Source organism: Protomyctophum parallelum (genome assembly GCF_964188405.1).
Source record: "Protomyctophum parallelum genome assembly, chromosome: 13".
In the NCBI taxonomy this organism is placed as follows: domain Eukaryota; kingdom Metazoa; phylum Chordata; class Actinopteri; order Myctophiformes; family Myctophidae; genus Protomyctophum; species Protomyctophum parallelum.
This window is the reverse complement of record NC_139708.1, coordinates 1,209,932-1,236,948: the sequence shown is the minus strand read 5'-3', so window position 1 is coordinate 1,236,948 and position 27,017 is coordinate 1,209,932. Positions and strand designations below refer to the sequence as shown.

At 44.9% G+C, this 27,017-nt stretch overlaps 1 protein-coding gene across 1 annotated transcript in view; it reads right to left on the bottom strand.

Moving 5' to 3' along the window:
• Positions 1-27,017, bottom strand: part of lmx1al (LIM homeobox transcription factor 1, alpha-like) — a gene marked incomplete at its 5' end in the record, with an annotated part of 37,322 nt that overhangs the window by 10,009 nt on the left and 296 nt on the right. Inside the window, 2 exons of the mRNA XM_083780886.1 lie at positions 23,927-24,116; positions 24,718-24,806. Of these exons, the coding sequence (XP_083637012.1) occupies positions 23,927-24,116; positions 24,718-24,806 (279 nt within the window). The remainder of the gene's footprint in view (positions 1-23,926; positions 24,117-24,717; positions 24,807-27,017) is intronic.

Here is a 27,017-nt window from a genome sequence, read left to right as displayed (position 1 = left end):
TGGGGCAACTGTCGCAGAGGGGGGTCTGTAAGTAGATCAGTCTAATCCTTCTAATAGAAGTATCATTCACACTGGCCGGGGGATATAGCTCTCAATAAATCACAATGGACATAATGGTTTAACCATTTGCTGAGCAGCTAAGCCACACGACAGAGGTAAATTTGGCCACAATGCCAAGTTTAAACAGTCTACTCAGAGACAACCTCCTGCTGGCTTACTTTATGATTCAATATTTATATTTTAGAAGTGAAACCACTATATCTTTTTTATTGGATTGTAGTCAATAATCATTGTCTGAATAATGTGTTTGGACATTCCCATTTAAATTGCACATTGGCAGAGCCATTGAACATGCTAATGTTCAATCTTAATGTTGGTTCATTCAATTCTAGATGAATCTAGGTTAGTTCAATTAATGTATAAGACCATGAGGTGGCACATGGGAAAAGGGGATTTGTCTTGTTTTGTTTTGTTTGCCAAGGTGTCTGCGAGGACATCTTCACGTGGACATTACTTGTGGTGGCTATTCGTTTCATGAAGTGATATGATCTGTACCAAGCATCCCTGTTCTTGGCCATAAATAGCAGATCTACAAGCTCACAACGGGTCATAACATGTCGGCTGGCTGTTTTAAGCACAGAGCCGACCCCAGTCAACTAAGTAAGCCTAGTTGTTTACTACCGTAAGTATAGAGGGTTTTAACTTTTAACCCATTCAGACCTAAAACCTAACCTAACCACCTAAAACACCTGACCTAGGTTTTCTGAAAACCTTCCAAAACAAATAAAAAAATGATGACATAGCTATATATATTTATCAGGTGAAACAAGCACTGTCTCCGTTTCTTTTCTTTTTTCCTGCTCTCCAAGTAAGCTCATAACATTAGCCAGTGTTATCAGACGCTCCGTCTTATGAGCATTTGCGCCTGCCGTAGACATGCTGTCGTAGACATGCTGTCGTAGACATGCTGTCGTAGACATGCTGTCGTAGACATGCTGCGCAGAGCAAAGTTCAGTCAGGGAACCTCAGTCAGCGCGCCGGCCGTTAATTGGGCCACCGCAGCATCAGGCTCTCATCCACATGATTCACTCAGCCAATCACACGCTCACCCCATCTCATACCGGCTACTTTAACTGAAGGTTTTGCATTCGTCCTCCTGCTTGCTTGCTTACTGCTGCTTTTTTGTATACTGTGCGCTGCTGTATACAAAGTGCTCACCCACCTCCACCCCAGCTACCACCTGTCTTTTTGGATCTACTGTTTAGGTACGGGGGATTCAGAGTCCCTATGGCCGGGACTGATGCGCTTGACCTGAGTACCTAAAAAGCAGATCCAATACATCGCCAAACCATAATAAATATATTGCATTGATCATCTTATATTCAATAAATATATATATTAGATCCTCCTTGAGTTGTCTGACTGAAATAGCTTAGGAGACAGCCAATCATGACTAGGTTGCTACCACGCGATTGGCTGGTGGAGTTTCAGAGTATGGGGTCAGACTCCCATTGACTTAGGTGGCGTTTCAGAGTATGCATGGTGTCAGACTCCCATTGGCTTAGGGGGCAATCAATCATGACTAGGTCGCTAATAAGAACGGGCCTGTTGGATGTCAGGTTGACGTAAATGCTAGGGCTACATGTGTATAGCAACAACTAATGACACAGAGGTAGCTCCCGGTTTGAAAGGTATAACAACATATACTGTAGGTTCCAACAGGTCTAAATATCAAAGAGAGAAACATGAGTGCATAGACTCCAGAGTCAAAGCATTCAAACCAGATTCAGTCACAACTGGTGAATCTGAATCTGGTGATGATGGGGGGGGGGGGGGGGGCACAGGGTATGAGACCCCAGATTAAAAGATTGAAGTTGGAGAAGCTTGGAAGTAAAGTGGGTGATTGATGTACAGATATGTGGTGAGTTTTGTCAGCTCATTCCTCTGCTCATGTTGTTGAGCCAATTAAGACACAAACAGGTGAGCAGAGTATGTATTGTCTGCGTATGTACAGTAAGTCACAGGACCACGTGGCTCTGACCTAGGCCTATAACATATGCTGTGTGCGTGTGTGTGTGTGTGTGTGTGTGTGTGTGTGTGTGTGTGTGTGTGCGTGTGTACATTTATTATATTTTATGTGTGTACAGTATACATACTGTACACGTGCACGCATGCACGCACGCACACACTCTCTGCACATTTTCACCATTTGCTTTCATGATGAAATGATTACTCTACCGTCTACCCGATCTGAGCAAATTCAGGATCATCCAGACCAATGTCCATTAAAACATACAATGCCGTTCTAATTCTTCTGGGAATGTCAGATGATCCCATCTCTATTTTGACAGGACACACATGCAGCGCTCTTTGTTTTCTCTCCTTTGGATTTTGTTGTATCAAAGAAAGAAAAACAATTATACTATAGACTATAGACTTTATACAATATTTTGTAATCTAACGTTCTTAATTAATAAAACAGATTTGACAAAAGAAATAAACATACAATGTAACGTGGAGACCCACCAGAAACAGGCCTGTCATTAATTTCTGTGTGTACTTTTAGGATAGAGTGCTGTTTGTCAATGTCAAGTGTATTGTGACTATAGGAATATAAGAGGTGTTTGTTCATATGTTTATCCCATTCTGACCGGGCACCCATTTTGGTGTTAGCATCATGTTATGCTTTATCTATTGAAAAATAGCAGATCTACAAGCTCATATCGCGCCACCGAGTGGCGCGATACGAGCTTGTAGGTCTGCTATTTTGAAAAATCGAAGAGCGACTGACATTTCTAGAATCTGATCTCAGGTCAGAATGGGTTCATCAGACCAGTGTATGTCCGGCGGAAACCTCGTATGAATCTGATCTCAGGTCAGAATGGGATATAGTGATAGGTATACAGTAGGTTAAATCCGAGAACTTACCTATAGTGGCTCACATTGCCACTAAAAGTATGGCAAATGAAGGGCTACTTACGACTGCACTGACATTATAAGCGCAAAATGATCTATCATGCAGAAATGCATGCGAAAAGTACAAATGGTATGTAACAATCTTACTTTTAAGTTGCATTGTGTTTAGAATCCATTTCTTAGCTAGTGTGTGTGCGTGTCTGTGTGTCTCTGTGTGTCTCTGTGTGTGTATGTGGGGGGCGTGCGCACGTGCGTGTGTGTGTGTGTCTGTGTGTGTGTGTGTGTGTGTGTGCTTGCAGCGGATATTGCTCTGTGAAGCAAAATGGCTCAGAGCCAGGGTTCTGTAATCACATCATCTCCTTTTATTAAATCTCACTGCACTGCTTCTGTGTTATTAAAATCTCCCAGCATTCCCCACGATACGTGCTACCCTTGCCACTACACACACATGCACGCGTACGCGTGAGTGCACACACGCACGCGAGCACACACGTACAGGTGTATATACAGTCACATGCACAATTGCACACTTATGTGAACAGTATATATAAACACTGATAAGGTGCATGGTGACAAACATCAATAAAACATAAATAAATTGCTGACAGATGTTGTCATTTGTTTATCTATGGCTGAATGTGGACCCTGCCCATTCATGCATCATCATTCGATTATCACAAACAGTCTTCTTCCTACCAATCGTAATCTCCAACAATGGCTGTGAAACCAGACACAACTGTCACTGTTGATTTAGTTATATAATCTCTATCATCTTGATTTGATATAGAAAATATGTACAGTACTGGTATAGACTCACATTATTAGTGACCATAATGGTCCGATTATGGCTGGGAACGGGACGATGATCCTTATTATCGTTTATCGTCATAAAAAAAAAAAATCGCTCACAATAATTGCATCGCAGAGATATAGTAATTTATCGTGAAATTGTCTTCCGTCAAACGCTAGGCCCGGCAGGGGTGCCCAAAAGGTCTACCAGTAGATCACAAAGGCTGTGCAGGTAGATCACAGCATGGCATGGTCCTAAACATATATTTAATTTAAATATAAAAAAAACATTGGGAAAACATTGGAATCGGACATTTGTCAGTAGCATTACAAAGTTATATACAAAAACACCCTACCAATTCCATTTTCCTTCTATTTCCCCATTCCAAGTGTCTTTGTGTTACGTCTCGCTGTATGTAACGCCAGCGACGCTATTCCAAAGCCCCCTCGGGTACATTTTTAAACACATTTCAGCGATGGGATCACATTTTTTCTGGTGAGGTAGATCTTGTTGAGCTGGTCATTTTGAAAGTGGCTCTCAAGTCAAAAAAGTGTGGGCAAACCTAGCAGCTAGGGTGAATTAACTGTTGTTGAGCTGCACATTCAGCACCACTTAAACCCTCCATACTTGATAAAACAGACCTGTAAAGAGTGCATTTGGTACGCTCTTATTTCACTTAACACAAATCGATTCGTCACAAATAGCAGATCTACAAGCTCACAACGCAGTGCAACGCAACACGCTGTGAGCTTGTAGATCTGCTGTTTTTGGGTTCAAGTGGTTGACAAAAGTGCCATAAAAAAACAAAACAAAAAACATGTTTTAAGCACATTTTGGTTATCACAATAATATCGTTAATCCCAATCATTTTAGCCACAATAATCTTGACATGTCATCGTCCCATCCCTAGTTCTGACATGTCATCGTCCCATCCCTAGTTCTGACATGTCATCGTCCCATCCCTATAGTTCTGACATGTCATCGTCCCATCCCTAGTTCTGGCTGGAGAAGACACTGTAAGGATAGCAGTGTTATAGCACTGACCCCACCCCCTTAGATAGCATTTCTGTAGACTTAGATAGCATCTGATACAGACTTATAGCATGTTATGTAGACAGCACTATAATAGCATTGTATGTAGTCATAGCACGTCATAGTACAGATGTATAGCATAGTAGTATAGATGTATAGTTTATATGTATAGCTTCATTATATAGATATTCCACTGTTACTTTCTTAGCTTACGCATGTTTCTTTATGTGATGTATTCCCATGCTTTTTTGTTCTTGCTTAATGTAAGTCGCTCTGGATTAAGAGCGTCTGCTAAATGCCTAAATTGTAAATTGTAAATTGTAAACTGTAAGGATGCTGATTCTCACAGTTATACAGTTACTTGGCACGGCTCGAATTGTAAAAAGGTTCTGAGAGCAGCTCTACATGGGATCAGGGCCGGGAGACTCCAGCCCTCTTTTGTGACAGCATATGATATTACAAGATCACATGCAATATACCTGTGTAAAGTATCAACAAAAAAACCGCATGACAAGTGTGTGTGTGTGTGTGCGCGCGCATGTGTGCGTGCGTGATTCTGTGTGTCACTTACACCTGATGCTAAGAAGAATGAATGCTATGTGTGGGGATATGGATGAGTATGCGTACTAGTGTGTGTGTGTGTGTGTGTGTGTGTGTGTGTGTGTGTGTGTGTGTGTGTGTGTGTGTGTGTGCGTGCGTGCGTGCATGCATGTGTGCGTGCGTGCGCATGCATGCATGCATGCACGAGTGTGTGCGTGTATGTGCGCGGCTGCATGCGCGTGTGTGTGTGTGTTAGTTTAGATAAAACAGTTAATCCCCAGGCCACCAGAACGCAATATCCTGTCTGCCCGTTTCTCATTTCCTGTCTCTCTCTGGCGGAGCGGGATGCGGCGGGGAGGGGGTGGATGGTGTTGTAGTAGCGGGGGACAGCGGGGAGGGGGTGGGATGGTGTTGTAGCGGGGGACAGCGGGACCCGTTGCCCCAGAAACAGGAGATACAGCCACCCTATTCGAGAATGTCTACGCTGCTCTCCGTATCTCTCCTTCTCTGGTCCAGCCCCCATTCTCTCCCTCTCTCTCCCTCTCTCTCTCTCTCTCTCTCTCTCTCTCTCCCTTTTTTTGTTGCTCTTCTTTTATTATCTCAGATTTAATAAAGGCAAGGCGCGCAGCTTGTTCTGCCATGAAACATTTATTAGCTGTCTGTAATGAAATTGTTGTGGGGGTGGAAAGATGATGGGAACTCATCACACATTATGCAAAGAAAAAAGAAAAAAAGAAAAGAAGAAACAGTGGCAATATTACCGGGGGGTGTTGGGGGGGGGTTACAATACACACCACTCCTCACACCGTCCTCCCCCCCCCCCCCCCCCCCCAAAAAAAAACCCCTCTCAGACACCTCTCGTTCATCCATCCTTTCTTCAAGCGATACACGAGTCCCCCTCCAGTAAAGCTTCCCCTGTGTTCCCTCATTCCTATCATAAAAACCCCATCTCTTCTTCTCTCTGTCGTTTCATCATAGTAGAAGAATATATATATCTTTTATCTATAGCTCTATCGCTCTGGTTCTTTCATTTCCAGTCCAGAAAAAGGGTGATTTACAGTTGTCTGCCGGTGTCGTGCAGCAATGAAGTTCACAACAAGTTATGACGCTATGACACGTTGGTTGTATTGTGAGTTTGCACGCTCCAGATCAGCTTTTTTTCTGTGTGAGTAAAGGCAAAAGTATAAGTTTGACACACATCTCTACATCATCTGGTGAAAGGGGGAGGTCATTTGTGGTTGAGAGGGGACCAGACCATTAGAAGGTTTTAGAGCCACATTATATATAAAATATTATGTCTAGCCTCTCAGTATATGGATATATATGGCGTTGTGAGTGTACTGTATCTCGGTGCCTGTGTGACGGTGCAGACTCCCTACAGACACCAGACTCTCAGGCTGAGCAGCCAAGACAAACGCACTATGGAACCGTATACTTTCCCTAAACGTGGGTTAGATTCAACACATAGACAGCTAGCTCTTAATCATCTAAATAAATAAAGGTCCAGTGGTTCAGCCTCGCTGCATAAAGCATGGGGTCCATAATGATCACTGCACTGCGAGCTGCTCACGTCTAACTACCGTAATTATCTCACACAAAAGTGAGCGACATCCACGGCCACAATACTAGAGGGAGCGACAACGATCTGATACCGTCCAATAGAACAAACAAGGGTAACTTGAAGCTTCGTTCAAAACAGGCCTGAGAATCCATCTTTCATGCAGGGGGCCACTTTCCCATAGAAAGGTGATGGCATTCATCCCCCCCCCCCCCATACCACTTTTTCTAGTCTGTACATATAGTGTTTCAATATATTTGTTGATGATATTGAATTTTGTTGTTATTATTTATGCCATGTTGATTAATTGAATTAATTGAGTCCCCAGGACTTTTTGTGTCATTCTTTTAGCCCAATATTAAATGTATGTATGACTGTAGCCCATGCTGTTTTGCATTTCTGTCTAATAAAGCATTCAATCAATCAATCAATCAATCAAAAGCAACCCATCATCATTCAGCCACGTGACGCTAATCAATGCTTTATACGTAGGCGATGAAGACCTATTGTCCTCTTCAACTACATCTACTGACTTCTCCCAAATAGCGCTTCTCTGCAGTCCAGTGTCAGGCCTGTCATCACCGCAAGAACAGGACCATAGGTAATTAGCGCTGTACCCCAATCAGCCCACACCATCAGCACCCCCCCCCCCCCCCATCCCAAGACACAAAGAGCCGCTTGGTGGGGACAGTGGGGGCGCGATTAAGAGAAAACGAGGGATAAACAGAGAGATAAACTGATTGGTGTCATCGCCGCTATCAATCTCAACAAGAAGGAAATGAGGTTTGGAATAGAGAAATATTATTACAAAGCAGACAGTGATGAACGAGGTAATGGGGGAGACAAAAGGTGGGGTGAGGATGGGTGGGGAGGGGAGGGGGGGGGTAGGAAGACGTGATCTCTATCCTAAATCCCAGTGTTTTATAGCAGCACCACTCTGACATGCACATGCACACGCACGCACGCACGCACGCACGCACGCACGCACGCACGCACGCACGCACGCACGCACGCACGCACGCACGCACGCACGCACGCACGCACGCACGCACGCACAGTGTTTGTTACTACTATACTTGTGAGGACAACACCTACACCTAACATCAATTGCACATCATTTGTACCTTTTTGTGCCATTTTGACCATAAACCTAAAGCCTGAGTTATACTTATAGCATGCACACCGATGTCTCGCACCAAAAACACCGATCTACAAGCTCACACTGCAACATGCTGCAGGGCGTTGAGGCGGGTTTTGAGCTTGTAGATCTGCTATTTTGGTGTGGTGCAGCCACCATTGCTGTTCCAAGGAACAGCAATGTGTGTCCTTTGTATGTCTGTATGTATGTGACAAAGTGGCGCTGTTGAGCTTCACACTGTGCAAAGTGCATGATGGGAAGCTGAGTGTTTTTAGCAGCCATTAAATGATTTCAGGTGTGACAGTACAGTACAGTACAGTAGACTCCACTCTTTTAACCATAAAACAATCATTTCTCTCGTGAGGACCATGTTAAAATGTCCTCTCTATTCCTCAAAGTCTATTATATATTTGGCCCACAAGTAAAGTAATACAAGCACAAACAAACACACAGATGCACGCATGCACGCACACAAGCACACACACGCACCCACGTGCGCACACACCGTAACCTGAGAGAAAGAACTCTTGGCCCTTTGACTTTACACACAGACACACACGCACGCACGCACGCGCATACACTGACACACACAGCAGTTAGGTAAGCAGAAGTGACTCTGTGCTGTGACTGTGGGGGTCTTTCTCTGTAGAGACATAGGGGTTGTAAAGCCAGACATGGCCTCAGCGCCCTTCATCCCACAGAGTGATGCATTAAAGCAGGGCTTTGGAAAACATCCACTCAGTGACCTGCATGGATCACACAGCATGGAGGCTTATGAGAAGAAGCCCGCCCACCCCCATAGAGCCTGGCTACCGTCAACTCTGACCATAGAGCCTGGCTACCGTTAACTCTGACCATAGAGCCTGGCTACCGTCAACTCTGACCATAGAGCCTGGCTACCGTTAACTCTGACCATAGAGCCTGGCTACCGTTAACTCTGACCATAGAGCCTGGCTACCGTTAACTCTGACCATAGAGCCTGGCTACCGTTAACTCTGACCATAGAGCCTGGCTACCGTTAACTCTGACCATAGAGCCTGGCTACCGTTAACTCTGACCATAGAGCCTGGCTACCGTCAACTCTGACCATAGAGCCTGGCTACCGTCAACTCTGACCATAGAGCCTGGCTACCGTTAACTCTGACCATAGAGCCTGGCTACCGTCAACTCTGACCATAGAGCCTGGCTACCGTTAACTCTGACCATAGAGCCTGGCTACCGTCAACTCTGACCATAGAGCCTGGCTACCGTTAACTCTGACCATAGAGCCTGGCTACCGTCAACTCTGACCATAGAGCCTGGCTACCGTTAACTCTGACCATAGAGCCTGGCTACCGTTAACTCTGACCATAGAGCCTGGCTACCGTTAACTCTGACCATAGAGCCTGGCTACCGTCAACTCTGACCATAGAGCCTGGCTACCGTTAACTCTGACCATAGAGCCTGGCTACCGTTAACTCTGACCATAGAGCCTGGCTACCGTCAACTCTGACCATAGAGCCTGGCTACCGTTAACTCTGACCATAGAGCCTGGCTACCGTTAACTCTGACCATAGAGCCTGGCTACCGTTAACTCTGACCATAGAGCCTGGCTACCGTCAACTCTGACCATAGAGCCTGGCTACCGTCAACTCTGACCATAGAGCCTGGCTACCGTTAACTCTGACCATAGAGCCTGGCTACCGTCAACTCTGACCATAGAGCCTGGCTACCGTTAACTCTGACCATAGAGCCTGGCTACCGTCAACTCTGACCATAGAGCCTGGCTACCGTTAACTCTGACCATAGAGCCTGGCTACCGTCAACTCTGACCATAGAGCCTGGCTACCGTTAACTCTGACCATAGAGCCTGGCTACCGTTAACTCTGACCATAGAGCCTGGCTACCGTTAACTCTGACCATAGAGCCTGGCTACCGTCAACTCTGACCATAGAGCCTGGCTACCGTTAACTCTGACCATAGAGCCTGGCTACCGTCAACTCTGACCATAGAGCCTGGCTACCGTTAACTCTGACCATAGAGCCTGACTACCGTTAACTCTGATCATAGAGCCTGGCTACCGTTAACTCTGATCATAGAGCCTGGCTACCGTCAACTCTGACCATAGAGCCTGGCTACCGTTAACTCTGACCATAGAGCCTGGCTACCGTTAACTCTGACCATAGAGCCTGGCTACCGTTAACTCTGACCATAGAGCCTGGCTACCGTTAACTCTGACCATAGAGCCTGGCTACCGTCAACTCTGACCATAGAGCCTGGCTACCGTCAACTCTGACCATAGAGCCTGGCTACCGTTAACTCTGACCATAGAGCCTGGCTACCGTTAACTCTGACCATAGAGCCTGCATGGCTACCGTTAACTCTGACCATAGAGCCTGGCTACCGTCAACTCTGACCATAGAGCCTGGCTACCGTTAACTCTGACCATAGAGCCTGCATGGCTACCGTCAACTCTGACCATAGAGCCTGCATGGCTACCGTTAACTCTGACCATAGAGCCTGCATGGCTACCGTTAACTCTGACCATAGAGCCTGCATGGCTACCGTTAACTCTGACCATAGAGCCTGGCTACCGTCAACTCTGACCATAGAGCCTGGCTACCGTTAACTCTGACCATAGAGCCTGGCTACCGTCAACTCTGACCATAGAGCCTGGCTACCGTCAACTCTGACCATAGAGCCTGGCTACCGTTAACTCTGACCATAGAGCCTGGCTACCGTCAACTCTGACCATAGAGCCTGGCTACCGTTAACTCTGACCATAGAGCCTGGCTACCGTTAACTCTGACCATAGAGCCTGCATGGCTACCGTCAACTCTGACCATAGAGCCTGGCTACCGTCAACTCTGACCATAGAGCCTGCATGGCTACCGTCAACTCTGACCATAGAGCCTGGCTACCGTTAACTCTGACCATAGAGCCTGGCTACCGTTAACTCTGACCATAGAGCCTGGCTACCGTTAACTCTGACCATAGAGCCTGGCTACCGTTAACTCTGACCATAGAGCCTGGCTACCGTCAACTCTGACCATAGAGCCTGGCTACCGTCAACTCTGACCATAGAGCCTGGCTACCGTCAACTCTGACCATAGAGCCTGGCTACCGTCAACTCTGATCATAGAGCCTGGCTACCGTTAACTCTGACCATAGAGCCTGGCTACCGTCAACTCTGACCATAGAGCCTGGCTACCGTCAACTCTGACCATAGAGCCTGGCTACCGTCAACTCTGACCATAGAGCCTGGCTACCATCAACTCTGACCATAGAGCCTGGCTACCGTTAACTCTGACCATAGAGCCTGGCTACCGTTAACTCTGACCATAGAGCCTGGCTACCGTTAACTCTGACCATAGAGCATGGCTACCGTTAACTCTGACCATAGAGCCTGGCTACCGTCAACTCTGACCATAGAGCATGGCTACCGTTAACTCTGACCATAGAGCCTGGCTACCGTCAACTCTGACCATAGAGCCTGGCTACCGTCAACTCTGACCATAGAGCCTGGCTACCGTCAACTCTGACCATAGAGCCTGGCTACCGTTAACTCTGACCATAGAGCCTGGCTACCGTTAACTCTGACCATAGAGCCTGGCTACCGTCAACTCTGACCATAGAGCCTGGCTACCGTTAACTCTGACCATAGAGCCTGGCTACCGTCAACTCTGACCATAGAGCCTGCATGGCTACCGTCAACTCTGTGTACAAAGAGGCTCTACGCACGCCAAAGTCCTTGTGGCAGTGCCGGCACACGGGAGAAAACTGTAGAGGAGATCTTGAATAAACAAGAAGGTGGCCGCACACACCAATAGCTAGAGTACCAATATTTATTAGGACAGCAGGTAAGACAGGAATATCCAACGTTTCGGCGGTTAAGCCTTCATCAGGGAATACAGGGCACATAATGGTTCACACTTAAATATGGTGCCAGAGAGTCATGCAACCAATCAGAAGGGGGTAGGGGAACACGGGTTAAATAAGACCTGTCCCTGTGATATGAGGGGTAGGGATCATGGTCATGTGGTGTCTCAAGTTCACATACAAGAGTTTATCTCAAAAATGACTATAGGGCCTCCTAAGAGGCTCTGGAATAAACATTCCTTGTCATGGAGACACTACAATGTATAAGGGTTACAGCAGAAAAGCAAATGTGAAATAAAGAAAATGTGAAATAAAGAACCATATAACAGCGATATCTATACAAAAATAAATTTAAAATACATGATTCAATACATTCAATGCAATCAATATAGAAAAGACATATTTAGTACTGGCAATAGACCTAAATGCCCCTCTATGGAGTCGGCCTTTATAGGTATAGGTCACCTGCAGGTGAAAAAAGGGAAGGCGGCCATCACAGTAAGGTTAAAAGAAGGTTTTACCAAAGATTAATTAAAAGGTTAAGTATAAAGGTACAAAAATATTTTGAATGTAATTTATTTTTACAAAAAGGATCTGAGGTCAAAATCTACATTAAGGCCAAGGGGAGATAGTGTTTTTAAGGACTGAATCCAGAAAGCTTCGCGTTTAAGCAGAAGCTGATCAATCTGTCCTCCTCTTCTAGATACAGACACTTTTTCTATGCCTATATAATGTAGAGAGGATACAGGGTGGTTGGCTTCCACAAAATGGGCGGCAACAGGATATATAATATTCTTGCACCGAATAGTGCTACGGTGCTCAGCTATGCGTGCTTTTAATTCACGCGAAGTCATACCTACATATGCCTTGCCACAAGGGCATGTCAGAAGGTAAATGACAGCCCTAGTTGTGCAGGTAATAATGCCTCTGATGGGGATATTTTTACCAGAATGAGGATGCTTAAATTTATGACATTTTCGAGTGCTGTTGCATTGGGCGCAAGAGCCGCATTTATAGTTGCCGTTAGGAATAGGAGCCAATACACGTTGAGTAGGGGTTGGGACAGGGGGTAAATCGGACTTGACCAAGTGATTTCTAAGACTCTGACCACGAGAGAAAACAATCAGAGGAGGTTTGGAAAAGGTGTTATTAAATAATGAATCAGATTGTAAAATATGCCAGTGTTTTTTTATAATATGACTGAAATTTTCAGACATTTTAGAGTAGGTAGTAGAGAAGATGGTTGACTGAGTCTTGTTTTCTGACTGTCTGTGAAATAAATCAGACCTGGGTTTTTGATTGATTTTATCCAGGGCGTTGTCAATCTGGGTAGTAGAATAGCCCCGTTCTTTAAATTTAGCCTGCATATTTGTCAAATGCCGGTTCAAATCCGTAGGTTTCTTGCAAATACGTTTGACTCTGCAAAATTGGCTATACGGTAAGCTGTTTTTTAGATGTAGAGGGTGACAGCTGTCAGCTCTCAGTAGGCTGTTTCGGTCAGTTGGCTTGGTGTAGAGGTCAGTATATAAAACACCATCTTCTCCCCTGCAGATCAGTAGATCCAGAAAGTTCAAAGAATGAAAATCGAAAGACATGGTAAATTTCAGATGATCTGAACATGAGTTAACAAACAAAAAGAAGTTATTAAGTTGTTCTCTTGTACCATTAAACAGAAGGAAGACATCATCTATATATCTTTTCCAAAGAGTTATATTTCTAAAAAATGGGTTTTGAGCAGGATTGAGAATTTTAGATTTCTCTAGGTACCCAACATACAGGCCTGCGTAATTAGGGGCCATAGGTGACCCCATCGCTACACCCCTCTTTTGTAGAAAATAGTCATCCTGAAACATGAAGTAATTGTGTGTAAGTACTATCTCAGCCAGAGTGACAATGCACGAGTTAGAGGGTATGGCTGAGGTAGGGCGCTCTAATAGGAAATGTTCCAGGGCCTGGATGCCGCCTTCGTGAGGTACATTTGTGTACAGCGACTCTACATCCAGCGTGACAAGAAAGGTATCTGATCTTAAGGGTTCAAGGTTTTCAACAATGGATATCATGTGACCTGTGTCTTTCACATAGGACGGGAGGAGTTCATTAAAGGGTTTAATAAAAAAGTCTACAAAAGAAGAGAGAGGTGCTGTAACGGAGTCGATGCCCGATATAATGGGGCGACCTGGGGGTTTCTCAAGGTTTTTATGAAGTTTAGGTAAAATATAGAACACTGGTGTCATAGGATGCTGTTTATTAAGAAATTCAAATTCCTTTTTTGTAATCTCACCAGAACGAAAAAAACCTTGTAGAGTGTCATTTACTGTACCCTTAAAGTTTTCAACAGGATTACTGGGAAGTTTTGTGTAAGAGATTTCATCCAGTAGCTGTCTATGACATTCCATGACATAATCAGATTTGTTGAGCAAAACAACAGCGCCCCCTTTATCAGCCTCTTTAATTACAATGGAATTATCAGACTTGAGATCAAGCAAAGCTTGCTTCTCGTCTATGTTAAGGTTACAATGAGATATGTGTGCATCTTTTTCTTGTAAACGTGACATTATCTCTTGTTCAACCAGTCTACAATAAGTTTCAATAGACGCATTGCGATTGCTAGGAGGGATAAAGGTGCTTTTATTTCTGAATGGAGTAGACATGGTAGTAGCATTAGCGTCAGAAGGGAGAGGTGGGGCCACAACCGAATCAGAACTAGGCATAAAAAATTCTCTCAGACGTATTTGTCTGAAGAATTTAAACAAATCCACTTTCACATCAAAGTCACTTGATTGCGTAGTAGGAACAAAACTTAAACCTCTGATTAGTAGTGACAGGTGGGCGTGGCTGAGCTCCTTACTTGACAGGTTTACGACATTCAGTCCCGTTGTGACCTGCTGTATGAGCGGGTCTGTGGTCTCCGGGAGAACCCGTCTGAGCCTCTTCCCCCGCCTTGTACGGCGTTTCGGCGGTGGTCGCCACGCCCGCGGCGGTTGGTTCTGTTGTATAAAAAAGCATTGCTCGAGGTAGATGAGGAAGCGCTGCTGCTTGACATCTGATCAGAAAACGGCTGGCGACGGGGAGGGTGTGGAGGTCTGCTTTCTCTGGGTTTGGATGCTGCCGGTGGTGCCGCTGCATCTTGGGATTCGGTGATCCTCCAGGAATAGACTGTTCCTTCCTCTTTGTCTTTTTTATCTTTGTTGAATTTTTTTATTTTTTTGTCTTTGGTTTCGACAGAGAGTTTATCAATAAGCTCCTGATGTACTTTAAGTACATTGTTAAATTTCAGCTCATCGTTGATAGCTTTCTCTAGCTCAGAGCGTGTGTCTGTGATCGTCTGATCAAGCTCTATAGTATCCTTTTTGAGCTGATCGACCACTGATGTCATCAGGTCTATGGCGCATTTATTCAGAATGGCGCACCAGCGTTCACAATAGTCATCAGTACGTTTACCCAGGGAAGGCTCTATCTGCCATCTAAAGGCCGTGGGAATGATGCCTTGTCGTACATACTCACTGAGTGTCAAAATGTGAAAATGCGTTCTGGTTTTCTTTTTTAGTAGATTTAACAGCTCTTTGGAAAAATCTAATTCACCGCTTGGTAGGTCAAAAAGGGACTCGGTTCCAATGATTCTCTCGCGGTCCCGTTGACTGAATTCAAAGCAGTTCAGGTTATATGGTTCTTCTCTTGTACTATTGACTCTGCTCAAGTCGTCCAATGGCATCTTAACCGTCAACTCTGACCATAGAGCCTGGCTACCGTTAACTCTGACCATAGAGCCTGGCTACCGTCAACTCTGACCATAGAGCCTGGCTACCGTCAACTCTGACCATAGAGCCTGGCTACCGTTAACTCTGACCATAGAGCCTGGCTACCGTCAACTCTGACCATAGATCCTGGCTACCGTCAACTCTGACCATAGAGCCTGGCTACCATTAACTCTGACCATAGAGCCTGGCTACCGTCAACTCTGACCATAGAGCCTGGCTACCGTCAACTCTGACCATAGAGCCTGGCTACCGTCAACTCTGACCATAGAGCCTGGCTACCGTCAACTCTGATCATAGAGCCTGGCTACCGTTAACTCTGACCATAGAGCCTGGCTACCGTCAACTCTGACCATAGAGCCTGGCTACCGTCAACTCTGACCATAGATCCTGGCTACCGTCAACTCTGACCATAGAGCCTGGCTACCGTTAACTCTGACCATAGAGCCTGGCTACCGTCAACTCTGACCATAGAGCCTGGCTACCGTCAACTCTGACCATAGAGCCTGGCTACCGTCAACTCTGACCATAGAGCCTGGCTACCGTCAACTCTGATCATAGAGCCTGGCTACCGTTAACTCTGACCATAGAGCCTGGCTACCGTCAACTCTGACCATAGAGCCTGGCTACCGTCAACTCTGACCATAGAGCCTGGCTACCGTCAACTCTGACCATAGAGCCTGGCTACCGTCAACTCTGACCATAGAGCCTGGCTACCGTCAACTCTGACCATAGAGCCTGGCTACCGTTAACTCTGACCATAGAGCCTGGCTACCGTTAACTCTGACCATAGAGCCTGGCTACCGTCAACTCTGACCATAGAGCCTGGCTACCGTTAACTCTGACCATAGAGCCTGGCTACCGTTAACTCTGACCATAGAGCCTGGCTACCGTTAACTCTGACCATAGAGCCTGGCTACCGTTAACTCTGACCATAGATCCTGGCTACCGTCAACTCTGACCATAGAGCCTGGCTACCGTTAACTCTGACCATAGAGCCTGGCTACCGTCAACTCTGACCATAGAGCCTGGCTACCGTCAACTCTGACCATAGAGCCTGGCTACCGTCAACTCTGACCATAGAGCCTGGCTACCGTCAACTCTGATCATAGAGCCTGGCTACCGTCAACTCTGACCATAGAGCCTGGCTACCGTTAACTCTGACCATAGAGCCTGGCTACCGTTAACTCTGACCATAGAGCCTGGCTACCGTTAACTCTGACCATAGAGCCTGGCTACCGTTAACTCTGACCATAGAGCCTGGCTACCGTCAACTCTGACCATAGAGCCTGGCTACCGTTAACTCTGACCATAGAGCCTGGCTACCGTTAACTCTGACCATAGCGCCTGGCTACCGTTAACTCTGACCATAGCGCCTGGCTACCGTTAACTCTGACCATAGAGCCTGGCTACCGTTAACTCTGACCATAGAGCCTGGCTACCGTCAACTCTGACCATAGAGCCTGGCTACCGTTAACTCTGACCATAGCGCCTGGCTACCGTTAACTCTGACCATAGAGCCTGGCTACCGTTAACTCTGACCATAGCGCCTGGCTACCGTTAACTCTGACCATAGCGCCTGGCTACCGTTAACTCTGACCATAGCGCCTGGCTACCGTTAACTCTGACCATAGCGCCTGGCTACCGTTAACTCTGACCATAGCGCCTGGCTACCGTTAACTCTGACCATAGCGCCTGGCTATACCGTTAACTCTGACCATAGCGCCTGGCTACCGTTAACGCTGACCATAGAGCCTGGCTACCGTTAACGCTGACCATAGAGCCTGGCTACCGTCAACTCTGACCATAGAGCCTGGCTACCGTTAACTCTGACCATAGCGCCTGGCTACCGTTAACTCTGACCATAGCGCCTGGCTACCGTTAACTCTGACCATAGAGCCTGGCTACCGTTAACTCTGACCATAGAGCCTGGCTACCGTTAACGCTGACCATAGAGCCTGGCTACCGTCAACTCTGACCATAGAGCCTGGCTACCGACAACTCTGACCATAGAGCCTGGCTACCGACAACTCTGACCATAGAGCCTGGCTACCGACAACTCTGACCATAGAGCCTGGCTACCGTTAACTCTGACCATAGAGCCTGGCTACCGTTAACTCTGACCATAGAGCCTGGCTACCGTCAACTCTGACCATAGAGCCTGCATGGCTACCGTTAACTCTGACCATAGAGCCTGCATGGCTACCGTTAACTCTGACCATAGAGCCTGGCTACCGTTAACTCTGACCATAGAGCCTGGCTACCGTTAACTCTGACCATAGAGCCTGCATGGCTACCGTTAACTCTGACCAGTGGTGGAAAGTAACTAAGTGCTGTACTCAAGTACAATTTTGTATTTCCAATTTCAAATACTTTTACCTCTACTCCACTATACATCTCGGATCCAAATATTGTACTTTTACTCAACTACATTTATTTGAAAATGTTATACTGTAGTTACTTTGTAGATTTTGATTAAAATTACAAAAAGAATACACCACTTCTTATTCTTCTGCATTGTGAGCTTGTAGATCGGCTATTTTCCAAATGATTTTTATACATTTGAAGACTTAAAACGGTGTATTCTGCATAATAAGTACTTTTACTTTTGGTACATTTTGATGACTTTTGTACTTTTACTCAAGTAATTCTATATTGAAGTATTGATACTTTTACTTTCTTGAGTACTTTTTCCACCACTGGATGTACAGGCACTGTTGACCAGGGCACACAAGGCTCATGGCTCAGCTAACAACCAACAACCATCATATGTCTGTAACACTAAACAAGATCAACGTGTGTGTGGGTGTGTGTGCGTGCATGGCTGAGTGCGTGCGTGCGTGCGCAACTGTGCATGCGTGTGCGTGAGCGTGAGACACAGGAGGAACACACCCATGGCTGCCAGTACCACTACAACACATGCCCTACCTGCCCTACCCTACCACTACAACACATGCCCTACCTGCAACACAACATGCCCTACCTGCAATACAACACATGCTACATACATACATACAACATGCTATATACATACATACATACAACACATGCCCTACCTGCAATACAACACATGCCCTACCTGTACCCTACCAGTACCACTACAACACATGCCCTACCAGTACCACTACAACACATGCCCTACCTGTACCCTACCAGTACCACTACAACACATGCCCTACCTGTACCCTACCAGTACCACTACAACACATGCCCTACCTGCACTACAACACATGCCCTACCTGTACCCTACCAGTACCACTACAACACATGCCCTACCTGTACCCTACCAGTACCACTACAACACATGCCCTACCTGCACTACAACACATGCCCTACCTGTACCCTACCAGTACCACTACAACACATGCCCTACCTGTACCCTACCAGTACCACTACAACACATGCCCTACCTGCACTACAACACATGCCCTACCTGTACCCTACCAGTACCACTACAACACATGCCCTACCTGCACTACAACACATGCCCTACCTGCAATACAACACATGCCCTACCTGCACTACAACACATGCCCTACCTGCAATACAACACATGCCCTACCTGTACCCTACCAGTACCACTACAACACATGCCCTACCTGCACTACAACACATGCCCTACCTGCACTACAACACATGCCCTACCTGTACCACTACAACACATGCCCTACCTGCACTACAACACATGCCCTACCTGTACCACTACAACACATGCCCTACCTGTACCACTACAACACATGCCCTACCTGTACCACTACAACACATGCCCTACCTGTACCACTACAACACATGCCCTACCTGCAATACAACACATGCCCTACCTGCACTACAACACATGCCCTACCTGTACCACTACAACACATGCCCTACCTGCAATACAACACATGCCCTACCTGCAATACAACACATGCCCTACCTGCAATACAACACATGCCCTACCTGTACCACTACAACACATGCCCTACCTGCACTACAACACATGCCCTACCTGCACTACAACACATGCCCTACCTGCAATACAACACATGCCCTACCTGCAATACAACACATGCCCTACCTGCACTACAACACATGCCCTACCTGCAATACAACACATGCCCTACCTGCACTACAACACATGCCCTACCTGCACTACAACACATGCCCTACCTGCAATACAACACATGCCCTACCTGCAATACAACATGCGGCTCCAGGATAGGACTCTTTAGTATGAACGCACCGTTATCCACTGGACACACACTGGTCTGATTGACCCATTCTGACCAGAGATCAGATTCTAAAAATGTCAGTCGCTCTTCGATTTTTCAAAAATAGCAGACCTACAAGCTCGTATCGCGCCACTCGGTGGCGCGATATGAGCTTGTAGATCTGCTATTTTTCAATAGCTAAAGCATAACATGATGCTAACACCAAAATGGGTGCCCGTTCAGAATGGGTTAAAGGGCCACTTCACCCCTTTTGCAACCATATCTTATTTTAATGATGTTTGGGAGACAAGAAACACTTTCCTGGGGTTTTTATGATGTGGGTAATTTGTGTTTTTAGATATTTCAGTATTTCAAAGTGTCCATGGGCTCCATGATGTCATGGACACTGGGCTCACTCATTTCCTGGACTACATGTTGTCTCAATCAGACAGCCCTCCCCCCTATCCACAAGGAGGAGCAGTGCACCAAAGCATTATGGGAATGCACTTTGAAATAACTGAAATATCTAAAAACACAAATTACCCACATAAAAACCCCCAGGAAAGTGTTTCTTGTCTCCCAAACGTCATTAATATAAGATCTGGTTGCAAAAGGGGTGAAGTGGCCCTTTAACCCATTCTGACCGGGCACCCATTTTGGTGTCAGCATCATGTTATGCTTTAGCTATTTAAAAATAGCAGATCTACAAGCTCATATCGCGCCACCGAGTGGCGCGCTACGAGCTTGTAGGTCTGCTATTTTTTGAAAAATCGAAGAACGACTGACATTTTTTAGAATCTGATCTCAGGTCAGAATGGGTTCATCAGACCAGTGTGTGTCCGGCGGAAACCTCGTATGAATCTGATCTCAGGTCAGAATGGGTTAAGGACATAAGTGGACGTCATCATCGGATTTGATGGACGACCATAAGAAAGCGTGTGTTTGCGCGCGTGTGTGTGTACAATAAATGATGATCAGCAATTCAGGGAACCAGACACCATCGATTTTCGGTATCTAGGGAATAGATTAGATCAGTCGAGTATTTTGAACCAAATTTGAATTTGATTATAATGTAGCTTTTAATATAAGTTTGGTTTTGACATGCAACCTCTTTTGCCATCTACCCCAGAAATAATTTTGCAATATACAGTACCAGTATATATTATTTTTAAAGTGTTCTGGTCCAAAAGTCAAACATAGTTTTTGTGAGGGTATAAAATGTAATTCATCCACAATCTTGAATAAGTAGTACTCTATATTTTGAATTCATTTTGCAGCACAATACATCAATAAGATGTTGACTATATTATGTGAATCACTGATAGGAGTCAAATGACAACAACGTACGTCAAATAAACAGCAGTGTTCACATAGTTCCACCGCTGTGTGTGCGTTATACCCTAGCATGGGGTTAGCTCCACAACTGTGTGTGCATTGCCCTAGCATGGCGTTGGGCTTGTTTTGAGTTAAGGAGAGGCGGTCTGCCTGTCTGCGAGTGTGTGGGTTTGGGTGATGTAACGAAAGCAAAGGATAAACGTGAAAATATTTGGACAAGCCCGAGATATATTGCAGGAGGAGGAAGTCATGAACTACAGCTCAGCATGTGCCAGGCGGCTGGATGGAAGGTACACGCGTTCAGCTACTTCATCCAATCGCTCTTCAAAGTTACATTTGACAATTAGACATATTTTGTGGCTGACGTCCAAGTGAGGGTCCATTCATCATAACATGTACTGTTACTGTTAGGGTCCATTCATCATAACATGTACTGTTAGTTATGTACTGTACTGTTAGTTAAGTGAGGGTCCATTCATCATAACATGTACTGTTAGCTTTCAGTCAGCTGTTGCCAATTAGGAAGAACAATAGGAGTCCCTATTTTGGGCATGTCATTATAGGTGGGAAATATAATAATAATTATACACACACACACACACACACACACACACACACACACACACACACACACACACACACACACACACACACACACACACACACACACACACACACACACACACACACACACACACACACACACACACACACACACACACAAAACAATTCTAAACATTTCAGAAAAAAAATACATCAGCAAAAATAGAATATTATATATACAAGCTTGTAGATGGGCTATTTTCGCTATTCATTGTGCAACAAAGTACATATAGGGCTCAAGCGGTTAAGAAGACGGAAAAAATATATGCCCCATAAATTCACACATATTTCATATAAATTCTCATACACACACATTCCACATTCTTGAGCATGGCTCCCCTTATCCGTTACAGTACACACACCTGCTGTAGAGGGGGGAGGAGTGTGCGTGCGTGCGTGCGTGCGTGCGTGCGAGCGTGCATGCGTGCGCTGATGGACAGAGCGCGGGGACAACAAGGAGACATTGTTGCTGATCTGCGGCTGAAGGTCACGGGCAGCGCCGTGTGTGTGTGTGTGTGTGTGTGTGTGTGTGTGTGTGTGTGTGTGCTGAAGGTCACGGGCAGCGCCGTGTGCCAAGTCTGCCACAGAGATGCACAACAAGGCAGGCCTCCATATATGCAACGTATAGGGGGCCAAATCAACACTATCGAATAAGACTTTCAATATATACTTATATACATGATTATGATAGCCGCAGGTATACAATTACACGCTTTACGTTACATTTTGTATAGAGGGTATATGCGCGTGACATCATCATGGAATGCAGGAACGCCTATTGCCTATACTTACTGAGTGGCAGAAAACTGTACTTTCTGGCCTTGACAGCCCATACATCCAAACCCAAAAGTTTTACTTGACTTTAAACAACGTTAAATTCACTTTGTCACTCACTTTGCCATTCATGTTATGCATGCAGCGCATATTTACCCTCAATAGGGCCAATAATGTCTGGGTGGAGATGTTTTCATTCACAGACATGAAAATTAACCCATTATTCTCATTTATAATATTGCAATATTTTTGCTATATTTTATTTTATTTTAATGTATTTATTTGTTTATTTATTTATTCTTTCTCTCTCTCTCGCCCTCCCTCCCTCTCTCCCCCCCTCTCTCTCTCTGGCTCTCTCTCTCTCTGGCTTTCTCTCTCCCCCCCCCCCCTCTCTCTCTCTCTCTCTCTCTCTCTCTCTCTCTGGCTCTCTCTCTCCCCCCCCCCCCTCTCTCTGGCTTTCTCTCTCCCCCCCCCCCTCTCTCTCTCTCTCTCTCTCTCTGGCTCTCTCTCTCCCCCCCCCCCCCTCTCTCTGGCTCTCTCTCTCTCTCTCCCCCCCCCCCTCTCTCTCTCTCTCTCTCCCCCCCCCCCTCTCTCTGGCTCTCTCTCTCCCCCCCCCCCTCTCTCTCTCTCTCTCCCCCCCCCTCTCTCTGGCTCTCTCTCTCCCCCCCCCCCTCTCTCTCTCTCTCTCCCCCCCCCCCCCCCCTCTCTCTCTCTCTCTCTCTTCCAGATGTCAGGTGCAGTGGGAGAGTCTGACACTTTTCAAAACAATGATAAGCTGCTGCAGGCTCGTCCTTCAGCCGTCTACCCCTGGAGCTCTGTGTGTGTGTGTGTGTGTGTGTGTGTGTGTGTGTGTGTGTGTGTGTGTGTGTGTGTGTGTGTGTGTGTGTGTGTGTGTGTGTGTGTGTGTGTGTGTGTGTGTGTGTGTGTGTGTGTGTGTGTGTGTGTGTGTGTGTGTGTGTGTGTGTGTGCACACTGTCTGTGGCATAGGGTCTGTCTGTGGCCATGGCCCAGCCATGCAGCACAGTGCAGTGAGTGCACACTACTAAAATGACCAAATATGGACGCTCGCGCGCAAACACGCACGTACAGTTCATGCGTGCGTCTGGCTATAACTGAAAAACTCTAAATGGTAGTATGGTACTATGCACGATATTCTGCCTGGCAGCCTGGACGAACGCTATGGCCTGCTGCTCATGCGCGTCTGCCATGTGCTAAATGCTATCTCGGCTCCTCGGCCCTTTGGTCTTTGCGCTTGGCGTGTCGAATACAATAGCCTAAATTAATAACATAACGAGTTAAATTAGTATTGGCATTGGCAAACAGACTACCTACCTACCTGCTCGACTACCTATACAGTTGACCAGCAGCTTTTACACTCTCCCAGACGGGTAAAGTTGTGTGTAGACAGTGTTGTGTTGTTGTGTATGTATCTCTTACTTCTCGTAGTCGTGCTTGCAGTAGAGCAGGCGGTCTCTGCAGTAACAGGTCCCGCTCAGCGCGCTCAGACACACGGCGCACTTCACGCACGACTCGTGCCACGAGCGCTCGTTGACTCTGAGCAGAAAGCGGTCGGCGATGGGAGACTCACAGCCCGCACACAGCTCTCCTCCACCGCCGTACTCTGAACCTGCACCGCACCGCACCGCACCGCGCGCGCGCACACACACACACACACACACACACACACACACACACACACACACACACACACACACACACACACACACACACACACACACACACACAATTGTAAACGAGGAGACAGGACAGTGAGTGAGTGGCACTTTTATGGTGGCATATGATGAGACTCATGAGATGATGAGAGCATAATACCGAACACTTATTTTTTAATCTATTCACAAAAATAATTGCCCAATATAGGCTATAGGGATATGCTACAGCTGATTGAGGCTATAGGCTACAGCTGATTGAAAAATAAATATATACCAAAAGGCCTATAAGACCAAATAAGTTTAGGGCCGCCTCAGACTCTGCCGTTTTCCTTTAATAGACGAGTTTAATAATTTAAGTTTTTAGATTGAAGTTTTTTATTGCCGAAAAGTGCATATAACCACATATTTGTAGACGTATACTGTACAGGCTATCTGTCAAAATGATAAAACGCACAAAAAAGATCGACAGGAGAGCTTATTTCCAATCAGTGTGAACCTTTTTGTGCAAAATGTGTGAACGGACTGATATGTGGCATGTGTTCGTCACTCACTCACCGAATGGCGTTGAAGATGGAGGCTGTTGTTGCAGACATGACTGAGTCTCTTCTGTTTTCATCCCTTCTCTCCTTTCCTCACTGTGGTCGCTTTAAAAGGGCACAACAAAGGGGATATAGTTTTCCCTCGACGCCACTTCACATATGGATTGAATGACCGCAATAATTCCTTATGAATTATAAGAAAGAAAATCAATAATGGAAGGAAGGAATACACACACACACGCACGCACACACACACACACACACACACACACACACACACACACACACACACACACACACACACACACACACACACACACACACACACACACACACACACACACACACACACACACACACACACACACACACACACACACACACACACAATGTAGCCCCTGTCCTTTTGAAATAGATAAATAATAAATAGAAATCTTTAAAAATCTTGAATGTAGACCAATAAATTGATGTGGCAAATGTATCTTGAACACTGGTGTGTCGGTATGGGCCTTTGCTGATCTCGAAGTGAGTTGGAACACCGTGATATGCGGGGGTATTATCAGTATAGGCCTATTATTATCTGCCTTCAACTTGAAGTGAACAAGTTGAACAAAATTTTGTTTATCTTGGTCAGAACTCAGAATTTAGAAACGAAATAAGAACAAAACACATGCAGCCTATTCGGCTATTCGGAATTATAGCCTATCTGGATCAACAACTGCTGGAATTAAACGCAATTCACTCAAGCACTGCATGCACAAGCCGAATGGGCCTATTTTTAAAAAGAAAAACAAACCTTCAGCAATTAATCAAAATTCTTATATATAATTATATATCAGAAACATTATTGATTATCGTGTGACATTTACATGTATAATTTAATATATTCAGATGAATATGCATAATTTATGGTAGGCTAATATGGAGTGGACTAGCCTATAACAATGGATCTATTTACTGTAGTGTATAGGCTAATATCACTAGCCTATGCAATGGATATATTTACTGTAGTGTATAGGCTAATATCACTAGCCTATGCAATGGATATATTTACTGTAGTGTATAGGCTAATATCACTAGCCTATGCAATGGATCTATTTACTGTAGTGTATAGGCTAATATCACTAGCCTATGCAATGGATATATTTACTGTAGTGTAGGCTAATATCAAAATGCATTTTTCCCCTATGCTAAAATGTTACAGAACCTTATATTCCTGTTTTAATAAATGCATTTTCCCTATATGCTAAAATGTTACAGAACCTTATATTCCTGTTTTAATAAATGCATTTTTCCCCTATGCTAAAATGTTATAGAACCTTATATTCCTGTTTTAATAACAATACATCTCAGATAATCACAGTTTTAGCCTACTCCTTTTTTTCCTCGAAATGACCAATTTACAATTAAGATAAATAATTGATGAGATTTATTTTTCGTAGAATTACGTATAAACCAGATTCAGTGTCAGAAATATTGCTTTACACAGCTGGAGGGAAAATGTGTAATTGATAATTTCCTTAAATTAATTTATGTAAGAATTTCATACAGCTATTATTGTTTTCCTCACTTTTTTATTTATTTATTTGAAGGCATTTTATATCCAAACACTGGATGCATGTAGAAGAGTATAGGCTATAACCCATTAAACTAAGCCAACCATAAGCCCAATAGCTGCAGGATATATATAAAATATTCTGTAAATATTAAATAATTTGGTAATTACGTTGGCACCTGTTAAAAGCTTCATTGATAATGAAATGAAGAAACGAGACAACTGGCAGAATATTCCGGGGATACTGCATCATGGCAATATATACTTTCTCGTTTGGGGTATGCATGCAGGGCTATGCCTCAATATATGCTGTTTGAAACGATCTTTATAACAAAAGCATCACATTGAGCCGGTGAACTATACAAAAATACCTTTCACTAATCAAGAGAATTTAACAAAAATATGACCGTTAAAACTTGGCCAAAATGTTTTAAAATCACATTTAAAACGAGATGTGTGAATTTAAAAGAAGTTTAGGTGACTTTATCGGTTGCACAACGAGCCAAATATAAACAAGATAAAGGCATTTGATTAGAGGCAATTAATGTTCATATAAATTATAATAGAAAGTAAATAAAACATTATTCCGCATGTCTAATTGGGTTCTAATTGTTATAGATTATGTCTAATCGATATAGGCCTATTCAATTTGTATAGTCTAAAATCATCACGTTCTTTAGTTAAAAATGTAATAATTTGAATTTAAATTCAGATTACGAGTCCTATAGTCTAGTCTGCACACACGAAAATCATGGTGACAT